Source organism: Fringilla coelebs (assembly GCF_963513975.1).
Source record: "Fringilla coelebs genome assembly, chromosome: Z".
NCBI classification, from domain to species: Eukaryota; Metazoa; Chordata; class Aves; order Passeriformes; family Fringillidae; genus Fringilla; species Fringilla coelebs.
In genome coordinates, this window is record NC_140031.1 from 47558780 (window position 1) to 47579361 (window position 20582).

The 20582-nt window shown below is 37.7% G+C and overlaps 1 protein-coding gene across 1 annotated transcript in view; it reads right to left on the bottom strand.

The window, feature by feature from the left end:
* The window catches only part of MCTP1 (multiple C2 and transmembrane domain containing 1), a gene marked incomplete at its 3' end in the record, with an annotated part of 214444 nt that overhangs the window by 144795 nt on the left and 49067 nt on the right, over positions 1-20582 (bottom strand). The window contains exons 2-5 of the mRNA XM_084224913.1: positions 9153-9267; positions 5641-5783; positions 2830-2909; positions 2126-2231 (exon numbers count right to left, since the gene is read on the bottom strand). Coding sequence (XP_084081039.1) covers positions 2126-2231; positions 2830-2909; positions 5641-5783; positions 9153-9267 — 444 coding nt within the window. The remainder of the gene's footprint in view (positions 1-2125; positions 2232-2829; positions 2910-5640; positions 5784-9152; positions 9268-20582) is intronic.

Genomic DNA, 20582 nt, shown 5'->3' on the forward strand with positions numbered 1-20582 from the left:
TATCCATGGACATTTTCATCAGAGTAATGCTTTTTCTTGGCCTCTGCTGCAACCTGTCCCTGAGGCAGGGCAAACAGGTTCATTGTTAATAGGGGTGGATAAACCAAACCGATGTTAAGTAAGCAATGTAACAAAAAATTTTATTAGAAAAAGTGCTTTAAAACCATAACTGGGGGGGGGAAAGGGTAACATTGGAAAAGGCATCTCTAGCTGTCTTAGAGTGTATGATCATCTTAAGAGTGGGAAATTCAAAAGAGAAAATGAAAAAGAGACAGTAGAAGCAAGTGAAAGAGACCACCAGCCGTGGCTTCTGTGATGCGTGGGTGATCGTGGCCCATGGTTATGATGTACAGTCCATCAGAGGTGGAAGCCTGCAAAAACTGGAGGTTATAACCCTGACTCTTCCGGCAAATGCCCCAATACCTCCTGCATAAGTTCTGGGCATGAAGAACAGTCTTCTCCCTGGAAGACTCTGAAAATTTGGCTGTGTTGCAGGTGCGGGGGAGGGTTGACTGCATGTGTCTCTGAGTTCGAGTGCCTGGACAAAGTCTGTGAGTAAACTGAGTTTTGTGGCTGCACAGTGGTGGCTCACAGTGTGGGAAAGAGACTGCCATAAAAAATCCAACAAAACACTGTCCCACTTGCACAGGTTCCATTGCTTAGTGGCGTTTTTTCCTTTAATTGAAAACAGCATGTTTAAAGCAAAATGTAGCTGCAAGGTCCAAATGCTTCCCTACAGCCTTAGCTGAGGCCAAAGGAATCCATATTATTTTACAATCTCTCATAGTGAGAATAATCTCTTCTATTTCTGCCATAGTTCTACTTCTACTGCTCATCAAAAGTCACAAATGCTAGTAAATTATTGTCTTAGTTTGTAAATGCAAGATGTGGCCAGCGGTGTATATTCTATTGCCATCTGTTAGAGGTGGGGCAGTTATCTTCTGTTAATTGGGCCCCCTGTTAAAACCAGGCAGGGCAGTTTTCTTAATCTCTTCTACAACCCATTCCCCCTCACTGGAGATATATTTTGTTAATGGGCCACTGAGTCTTGCTGCATGACTGATAAAATTACATCATGCCATTGTGAGATGATCCACCCAGGAGGAGGAGCCAAGAATTTGGGATATAATCTGAGATTTAGAACACTACAGGCAGCCTTTTCCCACTGGATTCCCAGAGGAAGACCAGGCCCATCAACACCACCACTGCACAAAAGAAAACACTACAGGCCCATCTACACCCTTCTACAGGATCACTGCTTCAACAGAACCACATCTGTCACTCCAGGAGGACTGCAGCCAACATTTAATCAGACTGCTACCAACACCCTGACCCACAGGGTGTCAGGTTGTATTCTGACTGCCAGTGTTGTCTTGTATTACTGCATTTTGATTTTTATATTTTCTTTTAATTTTTTTTCCCAATAAAGAACTATTATTCCTACTCCCATATCTTTGCCTGAGAGCCCCTCAATTACAAAGTTATAATAATTCGGAGGGAGGGGGTTTATATTTTTCATTTCAAGGGAGACTCCTACTTTCCTTAGCAGACACCTGTCTTTTCAAACCAAGGCAATTATAAAAGAAAAAGTTTGTCACAACTAAGAGTATCGAGAAACCTGGAAACTATTTTCACTTACAACTATGCAGCTCAGAAAAGTCAGACTGATGAAGGAATTACAACAAACTTAGAAAATGATACAATTTTGTAATTGAAATGTAAATTCAAAAAATTGAAAAGCATCAAATAATCCTTTAACATTAGTTACCTTTTTCAACTTTATTTTTCATATGGAATAGGATTCAAATACTCTTATTTAGAAATAGCAGACTAGGTCCAAAATTCTTTAACCAATGGTTTACTGATGTTTCTCCATATTAATCAGCACTATTCCCCTACAACTGACTTTACCTGATCCATCTGAATCCCTTCTTACCAACTATATAAGGGAGGATTCAACTCAGGTGAAATATGCTACACTACACCAGAAACATCGCTCAGTGTTATCTTAATAATGAAAAAAGTAAAATTAATCTCATAATTTGATATTTACTCTTGTGCTTTATGTCATCCAACCAGAGAGCAATCACAGAAGTGATGACATTTATAAAATACTTAAAATTACCGCTTCTCGCTGGTCTCCTGGAGCCAACAGAACTGACAGGAATATACTTCCCAGATCATGGTCAGGGTAATGAGGATCCTTCAGACTCAAGGTAACATCTGTTTGCCTAGGAGACAAAAATCTATGCATTTACTTGGATTTCAGACTCTCAGATAATGAAATTTCTCAATCATAAGAATTGAAGGCATCTGAAATAATATGAAGCTACTTGGAAAACAGTGGCACAAATTTGCCCTATTTCTAAGTATTTCTGCTGAATGCTTATAAAAAATATTAAATACTTTTACTCTGCATTAAGTACTACATTACATGTACTGAAGTAATTAAATCAAAAATGTAACATTAACGGATTAAAAAGCACCAAAAAATTTCAAACATTAGGGGGTAATGCTGTGAATGAAGATAAAACGAAAACAAGATTAATGTGGTTGCAAAGCGAACCTCTCCATAGACACTGTGAAAATGCGCATAATCAGCTAATAAATTAACATTCATAATACAATAATTGCTTAAATATAAGTGATTTTCTCTAGTTATTTTTATGCTATGTAAGATTCTATAATTATTTTCTAGCATAATGTTTTACTTACAACTCCATAAACATGGTATTAGCAGATAAAAATATATAAACGTTCCATAGGCTACAAACATGGTATTAGCAGATAAAAATATGTAAACATTCCATAGGCTTGTTTGTGCCATACCTGTTTAATTCCAATGATGTGAGATCCAAAAATGCTGAACCAATGAAGTCATCTTGAAGTCCAAAGTCATAATCAAATACCTATGATGCACAAAAGCATTTTTAGTACTAGAAATATTTCTTTCTTTCTTTAGAGCTTTTCTGACTATGAATCATTCTTGAAACTCTTTTTCCAGAACTGTCACTTCATGTCCCTCACTTGATGAATCAGGACTACCTGAAAGTAACCTGAAACTTTCTTGCCAGAAAATCAAGTCTGAAACTGCTTGTTTATGAATCAGACTGCATCATATAGAGAAACTGGTGTATACTTCGAGACTACACATGTGAATGACAGTAGTTTTATAAAAATGAAAGAAATTTTATTATAAACATAGGCACTGAAAGAAGGAAGATCAAAACAATTAATAAAGCTAAGCAGAATCACTGATTTCTTATACATTGATTCCTTTATGAATCCTGCAAAGTGGAAGCAGGAGAGCAGGATATGGTTATGAAAAATGCTCCCACTTTTATTATAACACTTGCATCAGTATTTGAAATAATATAATTGTACGTTTTGAAGGCTATGCAACTTCCAAGGGTTAGAAACATTACAATCTAAGATTAAAACTGAAGGGGTATGTGTAAGGAAATAATGATAATTAATACTTTACTAGGAGAACTCTGCCTCTTAATTTGCTACCTGAAAGAGAGAATACCTTGATAAATTTACTGACATCCAGACATGAATCTGGCCAGTACATCAGAAGGTATTACTTGACATGGGTTATGACTTCCTAAGTCTGAAGAAAGAACAGCAAATAAACCAGGGGCAGCTATTGCGGGAAAATAAACAAAAAAGATGGACAGCAACAAAGAAAAGATGCAGCACAAATTTTAAAAAATAAAAAAAAGGGAAAAGATCAATTATCAAAATCAACTTTTAAAGCAAATTAACTTTTTTTTTTTGTAAATATGAGGTTTTCTGAGTACTAGAACATATCTTCAGCTAAGTAAGAGTGAGACATGTTAATACCTTGCAAGGAGAAAGGAGAAAATTGAGAATATGACAGGACTAGGTTCAAGGTCTTCAACCCTATGATAAGTACTTCTACTATTGTACTACAGAAACTATTCCAGAAGGCAAAACAGTTCATCTTCTACAAATACATTAAGATGGACAGGGTTAAGTTAGTAACAGAAATGGCCCAATGGCAACTGCACAGCTGCACCACTCAGTGGGTTGGATACAAGTATGTGAGCACAAGTCTCTCACATGCATCAATCTACCTGAGTGTTCACCCTTGCATTTTCTATATCTGTTAGTCATTCCAGTGGGGAAAGAAAACAAATTATGAAATCTCTGTTCATAGTGCAATGTCAAAATTGTTTTCTCTCTCTCTTCCCCCTCTACAAATTATCATGGTAAAAATACCAATTAAGTATTTTTAGCTTAGTAAAATTCAAGAATGTCTTAAAATATCTGAATGAGCTGTAAACCCTAAAATACTTCACACACTGTGTTCAGAGTACAACCATGATAGACATACCACTTGACACACTTTTCCTAGAGGAAAAAAAATACACACCCTACTGCAGGGCTGATACTTGGCATAAATAAACTAAAACAGGTGGCTACATTGCAAGTCTTTGCATCTTCCTCTTTCTTTCACCTGTTCATTCCTTATGAGTCACTAAACATAATAAAGGCATGAAAATGCCATTTGAGGATTCTGTTTAGCTTTTAAGCTTTTCTAGTAACGATGTACTTTATGTGAGCAGCATGAAACATAATACTGATTAATACTTAAAACATGTTTAAGTGTCATGGCTCTGCTAAAAAAAAATCTACAATTGACATTTCAGTTAAGAATTCTTTCATGAATTTTAGATTAAGAATGATACTGATCTAAAACATCATGTAATTTCAGATCAACTAAGAGAATTACATAGGTAAGCCAAGTCTCCATGCTTTCCAAAGTATTTTCAATGTAGCATGTTTTATTTTGAATCCTAGAACTACAGTTTTTCTAAATACATTTTTGGGAACGTAATTTTTTTCTACTTTGTTTTACACAACTAAGAATCACTTTTGCATTATAGATCACCTTAAACTACCAGGGCCAGAAAAGCACCTTTCTCTTCTGTGGGCATAAAACAATCATTACAGTTTTTCTGGTTTTCATTCCAATACCATCTAAGAAACACTAGTGGCATTGCTGTTTATTAGTCAGGACATTGCTGGCCCCTTTTTGACCTAAGTTCGAGCAATCTGATATTTCAGAATAATTGGTGTCTCTAATATGACAAAATCATCCTCACCTGTGATTTACTAGGGAGAGCTACAATGTAAAAATTGTAAGAGCAGAAAATGGTATGAAACATAGAAGCAAACTCACTGTGTTCCATACAAACAGAAAAATTAGAGAACTCCGGAGAATCAGGTACACATGTCAATAAATTCTCAAAAACTGACCTCAGCATTGAATTGCTTTTAATGGGACAAATTATGCTTCATATCATCATTAGGCAGTGATATTTCCATAAATGAAATGGGTCATGAAATACAGTTTACTTTCTCTGTTCTTCTGCTAAAATCACACTAAAGAAATATAAAACAATTATGACCTGAAGTAAACAAAAATGCCACTTTTAAAAATGTTGACACCATCATTCTACAGACAAAACTTAAATAATTTTCACTCTAACTAGTCTGTAGTCTTCACTATTGCACAATAAATTTTCCAGTATGCAGAAAATCACAAAACCTGAATTCTTCCAATAACTCTTCTGTTCTAATTTATCAGACATATGTAAGCTGGTGTCTTACCTTTATATACAATGGTTCTCTTAGGTTATCTATAAGAATGTAAGCCTTTTCTTCCCACACAGGATTGAGGTTCTTGTGTACTGTTTTACTTCTAAATACTTCTTTTCCTCCAAGTTTGAACTTGACATATGGATCACTCGTTCCTGATAAGGACACATAAATACACTGTTATTTCTATCTTTGTAATACAAAAAGGAAATGGAAATTACTTCAAACAGAACTAAATGTAATTTCCATAGATAGTCAAATTCAAAACAGCGTCAGATGAAAAGAATACTTTATTGTCACAATCTATTACTTTCCAGGGTGTCAATACTCAATTAATTGACTCCATTAACATTAAATGTGTTTTTGCATCACTTTCTGTTGTTTGCAATCCATTCTCAAAGTCATACATGAAATACTGGCAGTATTTGTTTTAGTTAACAGAATTATGTCCTTACTAGGGCCAGTATATTATCTTAATGCAACAAAAGTTAGATTATAAAGTTAAAATTACTCTCTGTAAAATATTGAACTAATTATGTTGTGCCCTTGAAGGCACATACTCCACTGACACCATCAGTGTAAGTCTTCAATGACTTAATTGTGTCCAAGCTTTTCTTTTCCATAGACTCACTTCCTACAGCACTCACAATGAGAAAATTAATTCTAAAGTCTGTCCACAAAGCCCTCAACATGCCTTCTGCAACAGTCACCTACTCAGCAGAGAGCACTGGACAAAGCCCCTTGAAACAACTGATTAACAATTGTGATCAGAAAAACACCCCTGATGGGTGTAAGTAAAATGTTAAATACGCCATATGAATGCCATATGCATGGGATGGGTATGCGGAAGTATCACAAGGACTGAACCACCTGAGAGAGGAGGAGTCTCAGGGTGGGTGGGCACAGAGACTTGCAGTCATCCAGGACTGCATGTGAGACTAAATGACCAAAGACTATCTTAAAATAAACAGTAACTCTAGCTTCAGTAACAACTGCATCTTCATTAACAACAGCAAAATTTTAAGACAAGGCTTCTTTTTTTCCTTTAACTTTTGGGGCTTTTCAAGGGACCAGCCGATTTTAGAACTCTGCATTCATATCCACTGGAAAAATACATTCAACAGAAATGCAGAAATAGTTTTCTTAAAACTGCAACATGCTCTTCTAAACATAAATTAGAAGGGTTATGAGCAGCATTCTTTGCATTATTTCATCCAGCCACAAGATGTCAGTACTCTTTACCTGAAGTTAATGTCTCCTTGTTTCAAAAAACTACAGCAGTGGAAAATGGTGGTCTCTTGTGTTACATTCATTCACACCTGTAACTCCTGGGGCAGAATTTCAGTGGCACAAAAGTGTTTTGTCCAGCACAACTAACTTTTTCCTTGGTTATTCAAGAAGTGGTGATGATTTTGAGGTCGAAGATCATGTATTTAAATTAATTCTGCGTATGGACACTATGTTATGGTGTGCCCACCCTCCTGCTCCTTGCAACCACTCTACAACCTCAGGAATTCTCTTAGGTCTTGAACTTCATGTAGACAGTTTGGCAATGAAGCATCCAATGACTGTATGAGGAACTTCTGCATGGTTAAGGTGGAGTGGCGTTGAGTTGGAAGACAGGAGAGGGAAAAATCAATCTTTTGCTGACAGCCTTAGAACATCTAAAAGAGGAAAAATGGTTCTAGCTTGTGAGTTGGAAGGGTTGATTGAGAGTGCCGTAAACTAGGTTTGAAGGGAAAAGGGGATAGGACCTCGCTCACTAAAGATGAGCCCAGCTGGGCTCACACCAGCATCAGGGTTGAAATTGATAACACAGTAGGGATAACAAACAGGAGAAACTGGAGGGCATTCTGCACTAGAAAAGCTGTGAGACAAGTCACCATTACAGAAACATGGTAGAATGATTTGTTTGACTGGAGTGCTGCTGCGGATGTTTAGAAGCTCTTCAGACGGGTCAGGCAAGGAAGAAGAGGTGATAGGGTGGCTCTAAATACCAGAGAGTGTTTCAGCTGTATACAGCTCAAGGATAGTGATGGCAAGTTTGAGCGCTCAAGATACACGGGCAGCCAACAAGGCAGACATCCTTATGAGAATCTCTTACAAATCACTCAATCACAACGAAGAGGTGGATGAAGCATTGTATAGGTGGCTGGCTGACATTTCCCAGTTGCCAGTTCTTGCTCTTGTGGCAGATTTTAACTGGCTGGATGTCTGCTGGAAACTCAACATAGCAGAGAGAAGGCAGTCTAGGAGATTCTTGGAGTGTGTGGAATTTCCTGTCACAGCTGGCAAGGGAGCCTACCAGGGTTGAGATTCCACTAGATCTGCGCTTTGTGAATAGAGAAGGGATTGGTGAGACATGTGGTGGTCAGAATGTCCATCTTGGGCATAGTGATAGAGTTTTTAATTCTCAGTGAAGTAAGGAATGGCAAAGTAAGAAACAAAACCTCTGCCTTGGAGTTCTGGAGGGTGGACTTTGGCCTGGAATTGGTTCAGAGAGTCTGCTGGGAAATAAAGAGGTAAAGGAAGGCTGGACATAGCTTAAGAAGAAAATCTTATAGATGCAGAAGTGAAATGTCCCTATGTGTTCAGAGATCAGCTGTCACAGAAGCCTTGTCAACAAGAAACTGAAATTTTTTGTATGCAGGGAGAAACACTGTCACCGAGGATGAGAAAAAGGCTGAGGTACTTAATGCCTTCTTTGCCTTAGTCTGTAACAGTAATACCAGTTATTCTCAGCAAAACCAGCCCTTGAGCTGGTAGACAGGGGTGGGGAGCAGAATAAACACCCTGTAATGCAAGAAGAATTAGTAACTTGTGAAGTCATTTGAACAGTCCTAAGTCTATGGAACCAGGTGGGATTTACCCAGGAGTACCAAGGGAGCTGGTGGAAGAGCTCGCCAAGCTGCCCTCTATCATTTATTTATCATCAGGTTCCAGATGACTGGGGATTAGCCAACATGCTGCCCATTCATAAGAAGGGCTGGAAAGTGGATCCAGGGAACTACAGGGCTGTCAGCCTGGCCTTAGTACCTTGGCAGGTTATGGAGCAGATTTTCTTGAGTATGATCATACAGCACATACAGGACAATCAACGGATCAGGCCCAGGCAACAGTGGTTTAAGAAAGGCAGGTTCTGTTTGACCAGCCTGATCCCTCCCATTTCATGACTAAGTGGCCTGCCTGGTGGATGATGGAAAGGCTGTGAATGATGGAAAGGTGGTGTACCTGGTGGATGATGGAAAGGTTGTGTACCTGGACTTCAGCAAAGCCTTTGTTACTGTCTCCCACAGCATTCTCCTGTAGAATCTGGCAGCCCGTGGTTTAGGCAGGTGCCCTCCTCACTGGGTTAAGAACTGTCTGGATGGCTGGGCCATGTGACTGCATGGTGTCACATCCAGCTGGTGGCCAGTCACTAATTATGTTCCTCAGGGCATATTAATTTTAATACCCACATATAAATTTACCCAACGACCATGCAACTTCCCAATTATTAAGGCAGTGTTCACCAGCTCACTTACCTCCACGGTCTCGTGCAGCTAGATTCTGTCCTCTTCTTAGAGTTACATCCAACTGGTACATGCCAGGGTCCCCAGGGGGGAAATCTGCATTACTAGTTCCAAATGAATTTGTTCTCTGGAGAGGAAAAAAAAAATGCAATAGCGAATGTTACTACAAGTTTCATGTAAGGTATATGTATATAACATCACCCTACTGAACTAGGAAAAGGCCACATCCCACCCCCCCACCTCAGAGCTACTACCCAACATCAAGGAATCTACTCCTTGATGTAGGGTAATAGCTCAGTATGACAGTTTCATCAGTATGACAATTACCAAGATTCCTTTAAAACCAAACCAAACCAAACCAAACAAACCATACAAATGAACAAAAAGCACAAACAAAAAAATATCAAAAAACCCCAAAACAACCAAAACACCAAACTGGTTAAAAAATAATTCCCTGATACAAAAGGGTTGGAAATTGATAGTCTTTAAGATCCTTTTCAACCCAAATTACTTGATGATTTTAAGAATTACAGTTAAAATTACATTCATATCTAGTTCTGGACCACTAAAGCAAAATAAGTAAGAAAAACACAAAGGTAGACCTTATAGTATTATTTGGACTAGTCATTACCAGTATCCTCAAATCCTGTGTTGATTGAATAGTTATAATGTAAGCATTCAATAAACACACATAAATTAAGATTTTGCGCTCTACTGCAGTACTTTGCAAGCTATGCGGGTTTTTCCACAGAATTTTGGGGGAAGTTGTGGCAGGAAAATAAATATAAAGATGTAAAATGCATCTATAGTTCTGTATACATGGGCAAATACTCTTAGATTAGTTATTTGTATAAAATGTGTCCTTAAAAAATATAATAAAGGAAGTTAGAATGCAAGAAACTCTCCAGCCCTCTAGAGTGCATGAACAATAAACATGTTTCCATCCAAAAGACAAAGTAGAGTAATTATATTTCTTAATATACACAAGCTTTTGCAAAAAAGTTTTTAACACATCTCTCTATGGAGGATCCAATTACAGCACACACTTGGAACACCACATTTAATTTTAAGACTAGAAAAATTAAATCACTTATACATTCACAGTACATACAAGAATTTCATCCGTTACACACTTTGAACACTGTATTCACATATGCTCATGCTAGGAGCTAAATCTTTTAAGAGTAGTGCTATTAATATTTTATTATGTGATTTTGGGTCCTCCGCAAGAAAAAAAATTGCATGATGGAAATACCTCAGAATATGTAGCAAGCGCTATACCATTTCAACAAGAAACTAGTTTTATCTTTCTTCCTACTAAACCCTTTCTTCTTTTTAAAGTAATACTAAAGCTAAAACATGGAGGAAGACACAAAATAAAGGCATTTCAATATCTGGTTTATTCTTGTTATTTCAGCATTATAACCTCAACTCCTAGCATATTAACCTTTGCTGCCACCCATAAAATGCTGGCCAAAATGCACACTGGCATGCACACTGGTTCCACAGCAGTGAAAGAGGGACAAAGAATGTCTGGCAGCAAAAAAAAAAAGCAAACAGAAGAGTTTCCATCAAGTTGCTTCTCTATCCACCTGACTCCATATCCTGATTTTGGAGCAAGAGTTTGCTGACAGTTATTGATTTAAATCTAATATAATATTTTACTTCTGCAGCACTACTTGCAGAGCCGAAGACAGTACAGCATAAGTACAGTAATAAAGAAAATAAAACCAAGTTCTCAATTTCTCCACTAAGATTGCAAACCTATTTTTCAAGAGAGAAACCACAGCTTCCTTACCAGTTCTGCTACACGTTGTTCTCTCCACCTTTCTCCCATGTCATTATACTCCCTTGTTTTATCACAAATTAAAAACTCTCTAATGTTCCCTTCTGTGAAAAGCAACTACTGCAATCATGCCAAATCCTTCTGGGTTTATCAGTTGTTTCTTACAAACACAATGGGTCACCTACAAACAACGAGTTGCCAGCACAGGGATTTAGACTAAGTTTTTCAAAGACTGAAGGAAGCAATTTTCTTACTTTTACCCTCCTTTTCATCCTAGGAATATATTGCCTCAATCTGTTTCTATGGGGTTGTGTAACAGTTTTTTTAATGAAACCATTTAACCATTTACAGCAATTCCAGTCCCAGAAGAAATTAATACTAGTTACTGGGTGAACACTTCCTTTTGCCAAGAAGCAGACAAACCAGTCAGTGCACAAGTACACATCAGCATCTCTTAGGATCATACACATGTGCAAAGATATACCCTGCCCCAAAGGAACAGGACACTAGATTGTACTGATGAAATCGGAAATTCTGTTGGAAATCACACACAATGCACTCTAACACCTCATATGGGTCAAAGTAATCATCTTTGGCTGATACCAAAGGGAACAGGATGTTATTGGACATGTAGGAGTAAAGCTCATAAAGTGTTGCCCCTAGGCTGGAAATGCATTTGTACTTTCAAAGCCTTAGTCCCTAACATCATAATTGATAAAGACCAGGTGCCCTCAGGACTATGGATAAGAAGCTATTTGGAGTGTACAAAATGCACCTTAAATGACGTAACTGAGCAACCAACTAAATTTTATAGCTTTGTATAGTGGTTTTTAGCCTGCCTAGGAGTAAGTGAATTAGAAAAGACAATAGTGGACTTTTCTGCTACCATAAAATATATAAAGAAAATAATACAATAGATGTCATTACTGCATTGCAGAAAGAAGTTAAGAGCTTGTCACATGTCACTTTACAAAAACAAATGGCATGAGATCTTCTCTTGGCATCACAAGAAGTATGCACTGTCATTAACAACAGTTGCTCTGTACATATTGATCAAAATGGTAGAAGGTCTACAGATGTCCAGGAAATCTGGAAGCAAACACAAATTTGACAATGCACAGCTCGAGATGGGAGGGATCTGAAGCTCTTGGGGATCTGAAGAAATCTGGATCAAACTTACTTCATGGTTACCCAGCTGGACTTTAAAACATGTTTGTAATTGTCACCATAATAATTGCTCTGTGTGTTTTAGTTTGCATTGTGATCCAACTGTTGCAATGTCTTACACCATAAAATGAAATACAGATATTAGACCAGCTCCCTTAAGGAATTTAGTCTCAAGAGAAGGGGAGACTTGATAAGAACAGTGGAACAGAACAGCATTTTACTCTCATAAGTACAGTCAAACAGAACAGCAGAACATTGGAGAAAAGGATGTAACTTAGGCAAACAGAAGCTGTGCAAAAAGCAAGCAGGATGCCAGGTCAGCTCTGCAAGGCTGACAAAGCAGAAGTTATACAAAACAACAATCTTGTGCTCCCACAAAAGCTGGGGTTGAGGAAAAGCCACTTAAAAACTACACTGACATTGAAGACCTGAGAAGAACCATATAAGGACTTTGACAAGGGCTGTGACTATGTAAAATACAGTAATACATATACATTAGGTAATCAGGAATAGGTGATGAATATGCAATCATTGTTTATGATAAAAGCTCAGTTTACCTGACATTCAGGGCACTTGATTGCAGAAAGGATCCTCTGATTGACCAGCCAAATGCTGGTCACTGAGAGGATGAATGCTTAATTTCTAATACTCAAAACTGTGTTAGAAGAACCTATGTTTCTATCTGGCCAATTTTAGTGCCAAGAATGAGCCACTTTACCCTGGCCAAACACTGGAATATGTTGCCCAGGGAGTGTCTGTGAAGACACCTGAAAACTGGTCTGACATTGTCCTGAGCAATCTTGCTCAGAGCAAGAGGTTTGATTGATCTGTCTCCAGAAGTCCCTGCAAACCTCATCCATCCTGTGATTTTTTATTGATTTGAAATAGTAAATAAAGTATATGCTGACCTTAGCTACCTTTCCTCGATGCATTGTTTTGCCTTCCACTTCTGGTTGCCCTCATATGGCAGTGCTGCAGTTGGCATTCAGAACTACCATCCTCTCCCCTCCTTAAGAGAAGAGTATGTCCAAGATACCAAGATGCACATAAATACTGGATTTTTCAAAATAAGCTTATATATGTGCTTTGCATTTATTTTGTCGTGCTCATAAAAGTTGTAACCATTCCCTGGACATTTCAGTCTTTCTTAGTGAAGCAACCCATTACTTTCAATGGCACATCAAGCCATACTGTGCATGACTCAACAAACATGAAGCCTCTTTCTACATGCACCTGTAGAAAGCAAGTTGCCTGCACTCTCAAAAATCCCAAATATGATCTTTTTCAAAAATGAAAAAAGCATAATAAATTCAAGTCATCATGAAACAAATTAGATCTGACTTTCAGAAGAATTATTGCAGAATTACTCAGTTTCCAAGACAAGGGAAAAGACTGAGCAGTTCTGTGCCATTTTGGTTTTAAGGAGTTTACTGGAACATGACTTGTCTGAGTACATTTTTGGAAATACACATGCACTTGCACTCACAAATACATGATGCATGCACAAAGTAAAAGGGGAAATAGAAGCAGGGTCTAAGGGGATGAAAATAACACTGAAAATACAAAAATTACTTATTTCTTTCCCATGAAAATCAGACCCTAAATTTCCAAAATTATTGAATTGTTAAGCATTAAAATCATTCCCACATTTCCTTTTTGCTGTTTTTCCCAAAGACTAAGTCTCAGACAGATGCAGCACTGTCCGGGCTGGCTGTTATTTGTCTCTGCCCAGACAAGGGTGAGATGGGCTCGCTTCCCGGGCTCCAAAAGACAAGGCTGGACTCTCAGGTTTGGTCTTCAAGGTTGTTTATTATTTCTTATCTACAAAAATTTTCTTTCCGCTCAGCCGGGGTCCGACTAGCAAGGCAGCTAAAGGCACTCTGACTGCCCACAGGGCGGTCGCATCCTTTTATAACAAAGACTACGTAAACTATATTTATCTTTTGTCTCCAATACTTATCATTTTTATTACTAAGTGTACCTTTACTAAGAACCTATCAAAAATACCTACGTCACACCGAAAATGGAAGACATGAAGAAGGAGGAAGAACCATGTGGCAGGCCCCAACTCCCTCCATCTTGTTTTTCCAACCCCCCTGTACCAAAATCTTAAAAACTGTACTTTGACCTATACATGTTCTATTTCTATATCCTTTAAACACCAGTGATTCTTATATCCCCACATATAGGTGGTACATCTCTTGCAGGGTCAAAGTTGAGCCACCAGAACTTTTAGCAACATCCCAAGGCTCCCGAGCTCCCCAAGGGTTCTCTCGGTAGCTCTGGCCCTCAGGAGAGGTGCGCCGAGTTCCCACACAGCAGTATTCTAATTTTTGACAGCTAGCATTTCTGTCAGCTCTAGAAAAATTTCCACTATCACACAAAAAAATTCTCTCACTTGCCTGAAGAGTGCAGAATTACACAGCAAGTGATGTGAAACACAGCAGATGAAAGATAATTCAATTAGGAACCAGAGAGTGGTGCCACATCCAAATCAAAGATGATCTGTGAACAATTACCTGTCTCCATTTCAAAATAAGAAAAATACCTGAAGTCAACAAAAATGCCATATACGTTATTCCCTTGAAAATTAATCTCCAATCATTGTATTTAAACTTAAATAATCCATGTTTTCTCTGCAGAAAACAATACTAATATATTCCTACCTCAATTTTCCATATTATTAATCCCAATTATTTATATAAATATTTGAAATAAACATATTTTATATAACTCGGGTTATATAAATACAAATAAACACATTTTATATAACTCGGGTTATCCAGAATTAGTTTTTTATTTAAATCATATGACAAAGTTATCTTTTACATTTTAGGAAGTATATCAGAACGTGACGTTTGAATTATTTTTAATTAATTTTAAGGTAAATACAGCAATAGTATCACTATAAGTAAAACAACACTAAACTGCTTCTAAGATCAACTTCCCTCGTGCTTTGCGTCTCACAAAGATATCTGCAAATCTGAGCTTTCTGAGCTGGCAACTGCTCAGCAATACTGCTCACCTCCAGCTGGTAACAACAGCTCTGTGCAAATATCACTTGATTACTGCTGCAAAAGGCAGCTACTCAGAATGAAAGAAAAATAAATCTTACTTCAATTTAGCTTGAAACTTGAATATGGAAAGTGAAATGTCTTTCCTTAAAATCTCCATGTATCTTTACCTTTTGCAGTCTTTTCAGCTTTATGGATTCAGAAAACACACAGCAGACTACAGCGAAATGGATAATACTTCTTTCAGTAGTTCATATTTTAAACATTTAAATAACTGATTTAATAAACATCACTAATGACTGCAATGAAACACCAAGTCTTCCCTCAACAGCATCTTGCTGAAATAAAAAGGATTTGGTAGAACTGATTATCTCATAGCACATACCACTAAACTTGCACATCAGACTTGGTCAATCTTACACCTTTTTTGTAATTTTATCTGTGTTTGTAATTTCAAGATGGTGGAATTAAATATCCTTCTGGCATTCACTTCAAAGCTAAAAATATAATAAGATAGTAATTTTTTTTTAATCACTCCTAAAGAAAAAAGAATATATATCAGAATCACTATCCTCAGGAAGAAACAATGGTTTTGGAAGGATCTGTGTAGCTTTTGTGGCTTCACATAGCAGCTACTGCCCATACCCATCTCATTTAATCCCTTTAGGCCTCATTTTTGACCACTGGAAGCAGCATGGAAATTCTCCCTTACTTTGCAGATGAAAGGCAGAGCACTGAAATTATTGCTGTGAGAGGGTTCACAAAAGGACTAGCATATTTGCTATCTCCTTGACTGCAGCTCCGGAAAACAATTAATGCATTTTTAAGTATCACATACAATGCTGATCTCGTTTAAAGGCATTTTCAAAAAGCCTGACTATTTTCCATAGAGAAAAAGCAGAGGTGTTTGTTTGGAGAACAAAGATATTCCTCTTTTCAATGATGCTTCCTTAACTCCCCATCATCCAGTCAGTTCCAGCCATAATTCTCCTGGGCCCTCATGCTGAGAAACCATCCCAAAGCCACTCATTACTTCTCTTCCATGACAGCAAAGGAGCAAAGCAAATGAGTATGGACTGAGAAACACCATGCAAGAGTGATGCTAATGGATGCTTGGATAAAGATGTATTATACCAAGAACTCCACACTACAGCACACACACAATGTTGACACTGCCCACAACAGCGAGTCTTTTGATTTCCTTCTCTTCAATTTTCATAATGTGCCTGTCTCCTTAGTTTCTAAAGACAAATGATGATGTATTGTTACACTAAAAAAAATTTTGTAAATTTGGCTATTTTGAAACCCTCCTACTCTAGGTAAGGGATCAATTATTTGGAAGGTAAACCACGTCTCACAGCACTTCCCTATGAGAAATTAAACAGCACATAATGAACATGTGACACTGAAAAAGTGGGCTTAAAATGTACATTTTCTGCTAAAGTTCACAAATTAAAAATCCTTTCTGCAGAATCCATGTGCACATTTCAGTTAGATTACTTCACTTTTGAAACAATCACCTGAAAAAGTTCATTACTTATACCAAGAAGTAACAAACTGTGGTTAAATACACCTCAATCTATTCATTTGAGTAAAGCATTTCATGTTCACCTGAAATATTGGAACAATTTATTTCAGTTGTTCCACTTACACATCTATGGTGTTATTTTTCTTCAGAGAACTATCCTCATGAGTAGCATCCAGTTTCCCAGAGTTTACTGCACCATTCAAATGAAAAATATTAGCTAAAAGAGTTTTGTAATGCTACTTCCTGATTTAACACTGTAAAATAATTTGAAATTAATGAGATAGGTCTTTTTAGAATTGGTATGATAAGGGGAAATTAAGTTTTTGTTGATGAAAAGAAAGCAATTTTAACTCTGCAATGTTTGATTAGGAGGATACAAGCATACAACATTAAATATTAAAAATATATGTGCTGTTATTTCTTTTAACTCAAGAACTCTGTTTAATGGGATAGCTTTTTTTTTTAATTTCACAGAATGCAGAGACTATCAGTGCTGGTGAACTACTCATCACAGGCAAATTTAGCAGCATCAGGGCCGTTCTCTGTGCAGCAGAGCAATTTTTCAGGCTACAGGTAGAAAATGCCACCAGACCAGTCCTCCTTCCTTCCTTCATTTCATTGCCAAGAGACAGACTTGGCAAGAAAAGCCATTAGTGACAACAGTTGACTAGAAATAATGGCACCAAAACTATGACACATCTTTGAAATAATTGAGGCGAGTTAACTTACTGTTATAAATGATCAAATCTGCAGCTAAATTATAAAAAAAATTAACAAAGATTTATTAGATCAATTATAAAATATAATTTAGAAAAACCCACCACAGCCAAGGCCACGTCAACTCCAGAATTTGGCGCTGGGTGAACCTGGATCCGACTGACAGACTGACAGAGTGCCAGCGTCTCCCCAGTGGTTCACCCCGACTGTCTCATACAGCCAGCTTATATCCCGTGTATTCTGCCTGGGGCAGAAATGAGAGGATGTCCTTTTGTGTCCCTTTGCATGTAGAACTGGGACCATATAGATACAAAGCCAGTCCAGCTGTCCGAATGGCTGTCTGAGCTTCTCCGGAATAGCCTTCTCTCACATGTACAACTGGGACCATACGGATACAAAAGCCAGGCCAGGTGTCCTGGTCGCTGTCTGAATATCCTCTGGGTAGCTTCTTTCACAGGTAACCGAGTGGTGCCAGTATTTGAGATGGTAGATGCAATCTGCTCCTGGTGCAGGTCCTCGTGAAAGGCTCAGACATTCCTGGGAAGTTGATGCTCATGGTCCAGGAAGGTTTCATTCTTAAGCTAAGGGACTTGATACTATCTTTAACGTGGTCCGGGACCTAATTGAATAGAAATAGGACTCTGCTCCCAGCCAGGGTGGTCAAAGACATGAGTTGGATTTTTACAATATTCTATATACACATAAATATATAAATAGCATGAATTAACTCTATGTTATATATGTATGGTTAATTCATGCTGTAAGTAAATATGTGTATGTATGAAATATTACATTAATCCACCACATGCCCTTGACCACTCCAGCCAGGAGCATAGTTCCATTTCTATTCACTCAGCTCCCGAAACATGCTAAAGATAATATCAAGTCTTTAGCCTAAGAATGAAGCCTTCCTGGGCCATGAACGTCTCCTTCGTCTATTCAGGAAAGTGACGCCAGGAGCTGATTACATCAGTTGTCCCGAAACACCAGCACCACCCAGAGTACACGTGAAAGACATTGAGGCACACCTTTTGCATTCATATGGACTCGGTTATCCATGTGAAAAGAACATCCAGGAAGGACCTAGATGATTGTAAAAGTACCAGGACTGACTTTTGCATCTCTATGTTCTAACTACATATGAAGAAACACAAGGGACATCCTGTATCATTCAGGCCTCGGGGAGAATATAGGGTATATAAGCGGGCTGTACAACACAGTCGCGGTGAACCTCTGGGGAGACACTGGCACTCTGTCAGTCAGATCCAGGTTCACCCAGTGCCAAATTCCACAGTTGACGCTGTCTTGGCTGTGGCGGATTTTTTTCCAATTTGTAATTAATAAATCTTTGTCAAATTTTTTTTTAATTTGACTGCAGAGTCAATAATTTATAACACTCTATATATATAACACTTACTAAGGCAAATTTCCCTATGCCTTGATCAATGCCTCTGGTTCTTCTCTGCCTAATGACAGTATACTTAATTCTCTTATAAATAGTTTTAATGCAAAAACTGACCTTGGTTGTTCAATAAATGTAACTGGTTTTGATACTGGCGTGTTTACTATGTGGTTTAGACTGTATTGTGTTTAAGACTCCACGATTAATTTTAAGACAGTGCTTTAAACTTTTGAGGAGAACTGGTATGTAGTATTTAATAAATTATTAAGTTTTGTCAACTTGAAACATCATATTTCATAAATTAGTAGGTTTGGTCAGCTTGAAATATCAACTTCACGTGTAATTTTTTTGTTTTTAATCTAGCAAAAATAGTATTTTTAGCTACTTAATGCTGGAGGAACAATTTCAAAACTTAATAAACTGAAATCGCCCTGTCCTATTTTTAATTCTATGCATTTTTTCCTGTGACCAGTATAAATGTACTAAACTCTGAAGAGTCATCCTGGAATCACATCTGACATTTGCCACACCACGAGAAAGTGAAGCTAACAGCAATTGTATGCCTCCACTGCTTGCAGAAATGGAGCAGATAAATAGGACCTATAGAAAAAGCTGTCTCCACAGCAAATTTCTGCTTTCATTTAGATGGAAATATAGTTCCTATCGTTTCCACCAGACGTAATCTTTTTACAGCTTCATGTAACTTAATGTGTAAGCAGTTTACAAAGGAGAAAAGGGGTAACACAACAGCACATTCTTCCTGAAGACAAAATTAATTTTTGCTCAAACTCAAAAATATGTATCCTACACCAAAATTCACATTGCAAGCAGATGCACTCTAAAAAGTCACCACGTCCCAGGTTACTGAAAATGAAAGCATCTTTTTCATGAAAAGAGCACCTGTTCCTTTAAAGCACTGCTGAATTATGCAAATACAAAATGCATTTTGATACATTTAAAACTTCAGTCTAAACAGGGCAGTGATAAAAGTTAATGGAGTGCTACTTTATTATCTTTTTAAGATTACATTTACTTACATTTAATTAGGAATTCAGTTTCATTGCTCATGCATAGTGGAAGATGATAAGAGTATTCTCAACTCCTGGAATTATTCCTCCAGCCCCTCCTGGATTACATACATTTAAACCCATTCTAGCGCTTCATTACAAAATCAGTTCCATTCATATCTGTGAGACAACCAAATAGATCTTTCAGTGATTTTGGTTGCACTGCTACCTTGCTGTATAAACCGGGCAATCTGCTCAGTATGCCTACAACCAATGCAATATCATGCAAAAACCTCTAGCCAGCCATGAACACCCTGGTTTCCAAATCAGGAGCTCAGAACTTGGCACAGATTAACAACTCATGCTAACACACATACAAAAGCCCCTCAGGCCTAAAAATGTAATTTTTTTACACTGCCCTTTGATGATCTCTAGAACTCTACGGTGACATGTAAATGGCAGGAGTCAATTCAGGACAATACTTTAATTTTTTTACATTCCCCATTAAGACATCTTGGGACTCTCAGTCGTCACGCAAACTTGGCTGATACCTCTTTACACAAACGGGATAAGGAAACCTCATCATGTGAAAGATCTGGCAACATTTCTGGCAGAATTCACATGCCATTTCCTTGGGGATTTTTGTTCCTGTCCTCTGGCTTGGAATACTTAGAACACACTTATTTTATTTATGTTATAAATGTATGGTTAATTCATGCTATAAGTAAATATGTGTATGTATAAAATATTACACTAATCAACCACATGCCCTTGACCACTCCGGCTGGGAGCATAGTCCTATTTCTATTCAATCAGTTCCC